The sequence below is a fragment of the Pseudochaenichthys georgianus genome, chromosome 18, assembly GCF_902827115.2.
Source record: "Pseudochaenichthys georgianus chromosome 18, fPseGeo1.2, whole genome shotgun sequence".
In the NCBI taxonomy this organism is placed as follows: domain Eukaryota; kingdom Metazoa; phylum Chordata; class Actinopteri; order Perciformes; family Channichthyidae; genus Pseudochaenichthys; species Pseudochaenichthys georgianus.
The window spans coordinates 5,651,499-5,661,971 of NC_047520.1; the positions used below are offsets into that span (position 1 = coordinate 5,651,499).

General features: G+C 41.5%; 1 protein-coding gene across 2 annotated transcripts in view; it reads left to right on the forward strand.

The window, feature by feature from the left end:
* The first annotated feature begins 701 nt into the window (after positions 1-701).
* Positions 702-10,473, forward strand: part of LOC117463483 (phosphofurin acidic cluster sorting protein 1-like) — a 33,408-nt gene continuing 23,636 nt past the window's right edge. The window contains exon 1 of one of the 2 annotated variants that reach the window (XM_034105726.2): positions 702-1,209. In XM_034105726.2, the coding sequence (XP_033961617.1) occupies positions 1,055-1,209 (155 nt within the window). In that variant the 5' untranslated portion in view covers positions 702-1,054. The remainder of the gene's footprint in view (positions 1,210-10,473) is intronic. The other variant, XM_034105725.2, reaches the window with a different exon arrangement.

Here is a 10,473-nt window from a genome sequence, read left to right on the forward strand (position 1 = left end):
TTATGTTTTTTTTGCCATGCAAATAGCTTTGCATGACTATAGTTACATTTTGACGGTAGCATAGTGTACTTTGCATACAACAACGTTTACATATAATAAACCAGAATGCAAGTGGTTTACATACAGTATGTATACTGATTGACAATACAATACAATAGCTAATATACTATGCTACACTACTTAGCAGGATGCTAAAAAAAAGTATATTAAAGAAAAACGACTATTGAATGAGCATATACATAGTATATCTATATTAACATTGTTATGGATACAAATATATGAATATCTAATATATTTAGATTTCAGTCCTGGTTGATTTAGAGTTTACATTTCAGCAATGTGGAGTCTTCTTATTGATACATAGTGTATTACATGATCCAAAAACACGAGTATTATAACTGTAGTCCATGTTTTGTGTGTACAATGGAGAAAAACACGTTTTTAGTTTTTTTTCTGAATTATAAAAACATATACATTGAACATATTATATTCCTCCTAATTCAATTTAATGAACGTTAGTAAACATATAAACTGATGTACTGTTATTATTAAAGCAACATTTACCCCTTTTTGACACCACTGATTTAAAAACACACAGAACGCACCACAGCACACCATTGGCCACCCCCTCTCTGCCTCGCGCTGCTCTCTCATGCTCTACCTCCTCGCACTGAAGAGGCGTAGCTCGTGCTGTCTGCTCATTGTGCGACTACGGCGAGAGAAATTTCCGCTTCCTTTACCGATAAACACCCCCTACCAGCAGCACCAAGTTGGGACAGCGAGAGGACACACGGACGTGCGGATTTTACCGCCTGCTTTTGGGTTTAAACGGTTTAAACCCCCCCCCTACGACTGCCATGTTTTCACTATTAAGCGGTGAATAGCACCAAACGGCTAAAAACTATCCGTTTCTACGTGACACGGAGCGTTTTACGCATTACGAGGACAACATAAGCCAAACAAAAAAAGGACAACACACACAGAGAAGAAAGGCTACTACGGGTATTCCTCTTCTTCTTAGCCCCGACTTGAAAGCTTTCTTTCAGCCTCCAGGATGTCGGAGCGAGGAGGGCTCCCGCGGACTGGGGGCGTCCCTTCGCCCCACATGCAGCCCTCCAAACCGGTCAGCATCACCTCCAACCGGCCGGTCCACATGAACCTGTACGCTACCTGGGAGGTGGACCGGTCCTCACCCAGCTGTGTGCCGAGGTATGTGAAGGGAGGAGGGGAGGGGGGGAAATACAAAGCATGAATTCACATTTGTGTGGGGAATGTCCCCAGTTTGTGTGTGTTTATTCTGGGGAATTTCAAATATTCATGGGTGCCTATGCTAGAAGTGATCAGAATCAGGTTTAGTGGACAAGTAGGTTTACACATACGAGTGCTTTGGTGTACAATAAAGGAGCAAAAAGAGCTATTTGAAAGACTATTGTAAAACAAGACAATATTTGCACAAAATATAAATATGTGAGAAACTGAGTACAGTAAAATATGACAACTATATTCATGTGCAGAGCAGAAATGTGCAACATATTCAAAGGGTTGATATTCAAAGGGTTGTGCAGGATTTACAGTATTAAAAATAACAAGATATTGTTCGCATGAATGTTATGGGAGCCTTTTTCAAAACCTCATATTCAAGGATTCAAGGATTCAAGGCTTGTATTGGTCATACGCGCATAGCTCCAGGAGTGTTGGTGATTACATTAAAAGTCTATATCACAATTGTATTTGCTGTAATTAGGATATTTACTGTTATCTTCCCCTGATTGTAACCTTTGTAGACCCTAGTTGAATACCACACAAACCCATTACCCAGTAGCTGTACAACCCTAATGTTAAAGCACACACAGCCATGCCCCCTGGTTATCATGTGCCCATAAGTCCTGTGTGTGTTGGGGCAGCTGCAGCCTTTCCCCAGCAGATACCCTCAGCTGTTGCCCACCGGATCAATGGCAGACACTAAAGATTTGATGAAGCATTAGGTTTCTGGCTGTCACTGCAACTACAGAAGGGCACATTGTTCCCATGCAGCAATCACAAGGAGAGGAGAGATGTTGCATGCATGCATCATTGTTGTTGATGTATTATTTTTCTTGATGATGTAATGAAAGTTGTGTTTGTTTGTGTGTGACAATGCAGCAAGGTCACAGTGGACGAGACACCTTATCCACCTCAGCGCAGTCTCAGACAAAGGCATTCTAGTCGGCTTCTTTGTTTGACTGAAAGGCTCAACAAGCAGCCTGGCATGTACTGTGTGTCACGCTGCTGACAGAAGCAGAAGCACTGGCTCTGTGCTAGTTTCCTCTGCATGGAAAGACACATTGAAAGTGATAGTCCACATCTTTTCTCCAGTGGACGTCTTTTTCTGATGCTGTGGTCTGGAGTAAGATTCAAGGTCAAGGGTTAACCGCTGTGAAGTGCACCCGATGTGATTCACAACCCAGGCTAAGCATACGTTGTGAGATATGATCGAACCGAAAAAAATTCAAGATTTTGTCGTAGAATTTATTTATTTGTATCTGGTACGCTGGCAAATACAGTCATTTCTATTTAACCTGTCAAAACCAAGCGTTGGAATCTGTAACTGATGCACGTTTCCCTTGATATTGTGTTGTTGCGTTCCTCGTCAGAAGACTGAAAGGCATCCTTCGAGGTGTTTAGGTTTCTGAAAGCAATTAGTGGGAATAAGGCACGCTGGTAAAAGCCTCGTACCGAGCTCACAGGCTGGCGTCTTAATGCTGCTTCTAAAAAGCTGTGGGGCTTTACTGGGCTGGAAGGAAAGCCTCAGGGCTATGTTTTGCCTCGTAACATTTTGTGTGTGCGCACCATACGCTTGTGAATAAATGATGCAGTCCTGGATCTATATTTTGGAACAGTGAATATTAAGAAAACATCCTTCGTTAGCCTAAATAACTTTCCTCCTGACCTTTCTTTCGACATGACATTATTACCTTGTTTGCGGATAATGCCTTGTGCTTTAAAAATGCGATTGTAGATGTTTTTTGGAGCTTTTTTTTATGTCGTCACGGTCCGTCAAATATCTTCGATGTCACTGCAGTTGCAGCAACGGAGAGACTCCCAGAGCCAGAAACAAGGGGGGGGGGGGGGGACAGAGGATGAGAGTGGGAGATGAGAGAAGAAGTGGCGGCTCTGTCATCTACATTTAAATAGGATTCCTCACATACACAAGCAGCAGGAACGTCTCCAGAAATCTGTGGCACAGTTTTCAGGAGACGTTCCTGCATCTGTACAATGAAAGTCACTACAATGATGTTTTGCAGTCGGCTGAATGTAGCTTGTTGCTGCTCAGTATCTTTTGCTGCAAGACGGCCCCCGAACTTCCCCCCCTTGTAGCAGAGGTGTTGTTGCAATAACCTCTTCCTGTCTACCCAAAATGCCACTTGGTATGCTGTTTATGCAGTGCTGCCGTGGGTTGAATTTGCCCAGGCAGGCTCAAACACGCATTTAGAGAAACAGGAAAAATACTACTCGTATGTTATCGTAGATTGTTTGTTTGTTTTGTGCTCGTATTCAGGGGGGAGTAACGGGACATATTCAACAGTGTGAGATGATATCAATACTCGAATGCACTTTATTATGGTTTTTGAGTGCATTATGAAATCAGCTGCTCATAACCATCAACGCAGCCTGAGGTCATTTGTGTGTTCCTGATTGCTTTATTGTTTACTAGGGAGGGATTCATTAATTTTACTCTCTACTAATTCAGTGTGGTGCTCTCTCTGCAGTGTCCTCAACACACACATATATAAACAGCTGCTAGGCATTATTCCCTCTGCGTGGTTCATTGGTTCTCCACCCTAACCCCGGGGGGTGACACCTTCATTTTCCATAGCCAAGTTATTCCACTTATGAGTACAGAAGCTCTCGGCTCACATCACTCACATCGAGGCTGGAGTAAATATTCTCAGGTGGAATGTGGATGCCAGTGTTCACACCACAAAGTAGGGCTGATCGATTATGGCAAAAATCATAATCTCAATTATTTGGGTCGATAATTGAGATCACGATTATTAAAAACTATTATCCATCAATGTATTGAAGAAAAAAAACGTGTAGTATGTTTTTAACAGTTGATTACCCTGAACTTTAATTATATTTCAACCGAAAAACCAATACAAAAAATTATACTTTTTTTATTTTTTATAAATAATAATAATAATAATAATAATTTATTTCGATCATGTTGTTTTCATAATCGTAATTGCCATTAAAATACGATTTAATTGAGCAGCCCGACCACAAACCGTTTTGGTTTCCCTGAGTTGCGTTAAAGCCTCCTCGTGCTGCTACTCTGCGTCAGGTATTCCAGGAATGGGCCCTGTCGCAGAGCTCCTCGCCTTGCATTATTAAAGCAGGTCTCCTAAAGGGGGGGAGGTCCCATGACTCAGCTACTCACATGGATGCTGAGGCTGTGCTTCAATGTGGCTTCCAAGCCACGAGAGAATAGGGAGTGTCTTCCCACACATCTATAGGAAGGGTTGTGGAAACAAAGAGAACGGTTAGAATAGGAATTTATAAGTTCTTATTGATACCAATGCAGTATCGATTCTGGCTTATAGGTCTGATTCTTTACCCGAGTGGAAAAACAAAAGTAGGCCTACACAGGTTTTCAGTGTCAATATCTATTTCACTATTTCTCTAACTGAGCACAGTGTATGCCTATTGACATTAAAACATGTTAAAAGAAACGACAAACATCGACAAGTGTTATTCATCCTTCTTGGGGGAATGAAACCTTCCCTGGTCCATGACTGTTCTTTGTTGCTATCTTACAGCAGCACGAACACAGATTTGGACATCATGACGCATGACTTTTTGCATGAGCAACTGTCCGAAAAACAGGCCGCATCAATAAAAGGAATTGATGTACCCGGAGGCAATCATTTCAGATAGATCGGACGATTCGTCACAGGTTCTCAACTGAAACCACTTCTTGATTCGGCTCCCTAGAGAGGAGGAACGGCTTAATCTTTTTGCCTTTTGACCTCTTGTAAAATGAAGCTTTGTCTACTTGTAACTAAAGAATGGCTTCACACAGCCTACTCTCCTTCCTAAGTTAGAAAAACAAAAGGAAAAACAACAAGTATCCCTCTGTTCTGACTTTGGCAAATCCAGGCTTTGAGTTTCTCAAAGCTTCTAGTCTTTGTGCCAAAATAATCGTATCGTCCGTTTCGTCAAGAATCTTCGAAACTGAATGCTTTTACTCAGAGAGGCTCACGATCCTTCAACATCTTAATAGATCAGTGGTTATGTCAAGACACAGATAAAACGATGGGACGAACATGTTTATTTTTGAAAGGCTTCTACTTTTAGGTCTTGTGAAATTATTATTATCAGCCACTGGATTTCTGGAACCATGACAAGAAAACCCTCCTTTATTTTTGCTTTCAGGCCTCAAAGCTAAATCTCTAGGGAAAGTGCAAGTTGTGGTTGCATCAAAAAAGAAATTGTGATTTCAAATATTGGAGCATCCATAATAAGCACATTAGTAATCTTCATATCGTCATGCCAGCTTCTTCCACAAGGACACACATCTTATAACACACGGTTAGGAAATGTTTATTTGTAATGAAAACAGCAGAGCATTAAAAATAAATGCTCATCTCCTGGCCTCGTAATGAACACTGTTGGCGTGTCGAAGCAGGAATGCAGGATGTTCTGAATTATACATTGTGCATTTGTTAGGCCCGTTTGCTATAATTACCCTGCAACACAATAGTGGGACGATACTTGTTCTTCGAGTGTCAGCATCACATTATCCAGCCTGCCCCCCCCCCCCCCCCCCTCCTCATCCTGCTACTGAACACACAAATGGAAAGAAAGGGAGATATGGCCAACAGGGTATCGTGTACACGCAGAGCGGGTAGCAGTAGTGGTGTTTGTTATGGAGCTTTGCCACTTTCCTTGGCGCTGCTCGCTGTTCCGCACGACTGACCAGCCGAGAGGACGGGAGTTTCCTCCGAGGCTCAACTCGCCTCTTGGAGATGAGAGCGTAAAGCAAAACGCCTCCTCGCGAGTATTCACTATTTTCGTTAAGAAGCCTCAGGGGGATATAATGACATGCATGATGCCTTTAATGATCTGTTGATTCTGTTGTTGAAAAGGGCAAATTACCATTATGTTTAACTGATTTAGCTGTTGCGTTAAAAACAAATGACCTTTTATCATGAGAACATCTCATATAGTGGAAACATTTTATCATGTTTCCACTATAACTCTTCATTCAGATTGATGTTTTGACACATTTGCTTCACAAATATTGCACCCAATGCTGGATTTTGCACTATAATGCAATTTGGATTCACCTTTTTGATAAATTGTGCATTCCAAAACGGTTTTAAACCAATGGCTTTGGAAAGATTCATTTCTTTCTGTTGTTCAGAGGATTACAATTTCAGTCAAACCCTTGCAGTTGAGGGAGGATCTTCATGTTTTCCTCAGCAGCGTGAAGGTTGGCAGGCTGTTTGAAGACCTGCAGTGAAACCTCTCAGTGAGCTGTAAAAAGCTGCCAAGCGCCAACCCACTGGTATGCATGCAGAGCTGTGATGCCCAAGTAGTGGCATAAATGCTCTTTTATAGACGTTCCTAAAAATAACACTTGCAAATAAACGTGTCAGTTTGGAGGCTTGGGCATGTATTGCAATTTGAGCCCTCATTAAGTTCACCCAGAATACACTACTGGTTTGGCCCGAATATTAGATAAACCTCCCTTTTTTACATCCGTTGTTTTTGGAAAAAGACTTCGAGGAGACAATACACTTTTGGACTAGTCCAAGGAAAAGACCCAAATCCTTGAACCTTTTCCCAGGTTAAATTAAAACATGTAATGCTGACTCGCTATAACAAACGTGAAGAAACCTGCCATCTTAGCTACTTCGAAGCTAAACACAACCTAAAATGCAACACTCTGAATATCCTACGTTGTAAGACCACAATTCTCTAGCAATATTATTTAAACCCCACTTTTGAGGAAAAAAGTTTATATACTCAGGTCAGGTCAATACTGCTCATTTGTATTCCGATGAAAAAGGAGCCTTCCAGTGATGAGTGGCAAGGTGACAAAGAGACGTACAGGATTTGTGTGGCTGGTTTGCATTTTTCTCATCGTGTTTAATAGGGTTAGGGTTTAGGGCAACATAAGATGCGAATAAAGGTAGATAAACTGAGTAGTTCACTGCATTCTTCTACTGCTGTGGTCTGAAGGCCTTTGTTGCAGTGTTGCTACCCTTCTCACATCTCCTGGCAGTGATCCACCTGCTGTGAAATCATAGACACACACATTCTTCCACAGATTTCCATTTCCCAGTTTTTGTGACACCTATTTCCGGACATCGTCACCGACATATGCTTCGCTTCCAGCTAGCGTGTTATAAACAAGGAGACCGTGGCGTACAGTTACATAAAAGGACATTCTGTGCGAGGGGACACACAAGTCATGCTGACAACAGGTACATAATCCCACTGGGTGACTTTATAAAAAAGCATTTTCTATATCTAATTTTAGCCTGTTGAAACATAACATGCTTAGATAGCTGAACAAATCAAGGTTTCTCATTTAGTGCATACCTGAGTTTCTTTAAAGTGGACCTATTATGCTATATTGGAAAAAATATATTGTAGGGCCATATTACCTATACAAAATGTCTGTGAAGGTTTTTGCTTAAAATACCAAACAGATCCCCCATTGCAGCCATGCCTCATACTGCTCATACCCCTCTATTCCAGCCCTGTTAGAGAAACGCGGATCTTGGGTCCTTAGCTTGAAAAAAATAAAAAATAAAGAGGAGGCGGAGCTAATGCCTGATCAGAATTCTACCGGAGATAAAGTTAAATTCTGCTGTGATAAAACGCCATCCTGTTCTAAACCACATCAAGGATTATTTCTGAATCAGTATGGAGCTCCAATGCTTTTTCTCTTGCGGGTTTATCACAAGGTCGGTTCCTTTTTTTATTTCCTGCTCTTTAAACACATGTGCTCTCCAGTACAGGTTGGCTCTGAGTGTTAGCGAGGCTTGCTAATGTAAACAAAGACGAGATTACGTCCAAAACACGTCAGGCATTGTTTCTGATAGCAACTCTCTGTGGGTCTGCCGCCGATTTGACGTCAGATCGGCAGCAAATCTGTATCCGCTCGTTGTACCACCATTTTTTAAAAGATTTGGGTACTGAGGAAAAGAGAGGGTTTTATTTTCTGACGCTGCGTGAGTTCCCCGACACACCGGGGACACATATAGAAAATACATCAAAAAGCGCATTTTGTATGATAGGTCCCCTTTTAAGTTTCTCCCATCACCGCTACTTCCTGTTTGTTGCTACTATATATCTGCATAGCAAATAATGTGAGCACACTTCTGTAATCCCTTGCAGCTCAGGTTACATTCTTTGTCCTGGCGATGATAACACAAGCTCGTAATGCACTTGGCACACATTGACCTTGACACGGTACCTGTCAGGGTTACGAGTCTACGACCAATCATTTATTGACATTTCTTCAATTATTTGTTGGTTGTTGCCTAGATTTGTTGGTTGTTGCCTGTAGTTATTTTACATTACGATGCATGGTTCTTATTTATGGTGACAATTTGTACTTTTGGCATATTTTATTATCAGAAAATAGCTAAGTAATAACATGACACAGCGTGTGTTTTGTAAGGTTTTTTTTCAACCAATTTGTCTCATTTGTTGGTCATTTCATTGTATATATTACCCAGCATGCATCTTTAAATAATCATAATCAGCAACAGAATACTTTTTAGAATGAAATTATATAAAGGTAAAATAAATAAGTAGCTGTTTATAATGTCCAAATAAATGATGAGCTGTTTTCCCCTGTTTTCCCCTAAGCTAATGTTCTCCTAGATTTAGTTTACAGATATTAAAGTGGTAATAATCAACTCGTATCAGAAGCAAAATGTCCTATAATGTAGAATTGCATACCAGCCATGTAACAAAGGTAAGGCTAAAGAAACAGAATGGGGTGAAAAAAGGATTATATTGGCAGTTGCTCCCTGACTCGCACTGTCACTCTGATAATCACTACCCATTATGATGGCTATATCGAGGCAGGCTTTGATTGGTCGATAACCAGGAAGCCAATTTGATAGCCGGTCAGATAGAGGTTTCCTTTTCAGTTCCAGTTGTGCAGGGATGGCATTGTCTCTCCGCTCTGGAGCTAAACTGGATTAGGCGGCTGTTCTTCTCATTAATCTGTAATCGCTTTAACGAAGGGTCAAGCATATTTTGTGTGTGTGCGCTTGTGTTGTGTGTTACAACAAAGAGAGTATTCCCCCTATATGTAAAGTCTTTATTTTAATTTTAAACTCACATATTTAATGCTAATCATGCATGCGCAGAGAATAGCCTTTCAAGGAAGATTTTTCCACTTTCCCTCAAAACCAGCACTATTTTATCTACACACACACACACACACACACACACACACACACACACACACACACACCGCAGGTCACATGCTCAGCCTGGCAGGCATAGACGAAGGTGGGAGAGGCCAGACGACAGCCCCGTGCTCTGGATAACAAAGTGCACACCAGCAGAAACACGATTAGCGAACTTGCCAACTTTGACTTGTGCTCAGGCTCTCCTTTTTCATTTGGCAATGCAACACGTGACACCCCCCGATTCGTCACGCATGTTTTTTGTTGTTGTGGTAAACATATAGGATGCACTTTGATGGTGTTGGGTTTGCTAAATGTGTGTTTGAGTGTAGATGTGTGTACATGTAAAGGTTCATTCTGCCCTCCTTAGGAAGTGGCGGGCCTCAGCATGTCCTTGCCTGTGGCGGTGGGAAGTAGAGCGAGACGGAAAGAGATGGAAAGAGGGAGGCAGAGAGAGAGAGGGAGGGAGGGAGGGTTGCACCGAAGCAGAGGAATAGAGGGGCAGACGATGAAAAGTGAGATAAATACCAAAAGGTCACTTGTTTTATATATACAAGACACCTCTACAGGCTGTGCACACATGCAAGACAAGTGTTTGCATGTGTGTGTACTTGTCTTACTTTCACTGCGGAGAGCTTAAACACAAACCGACACATCATCCAGAGATCCAGACATGATTCTCAGGACATTACCGGGACTCGCAGAGACAATAAGATAGCACGAAACTTAACTATGAGCGTACAGACTTAGTTTTAGTTACTGTAAGTCATGACACTCGGAAAATACACATTCTTGTCTCTGATGACGAGAAATGCAAAGCCTGGATGGTAATGTGACCAATATGATAACTTTCTGTAGTTTTAAAGTTAACACTAAAAACTGCTGTTTGTGGTGACCAGAAGGAAACTATTTCAAGTGCTTAGAAGAAGATCTACCAACCAAATGTACTTTGGAGTTTTTGAACTCCTGATGTGCAGTATTTTGAAATCTTATAAGTGGTGCACGATAATTATCGGTCCGATATTAGGAATTATGACGTCATCCCGATAAACCC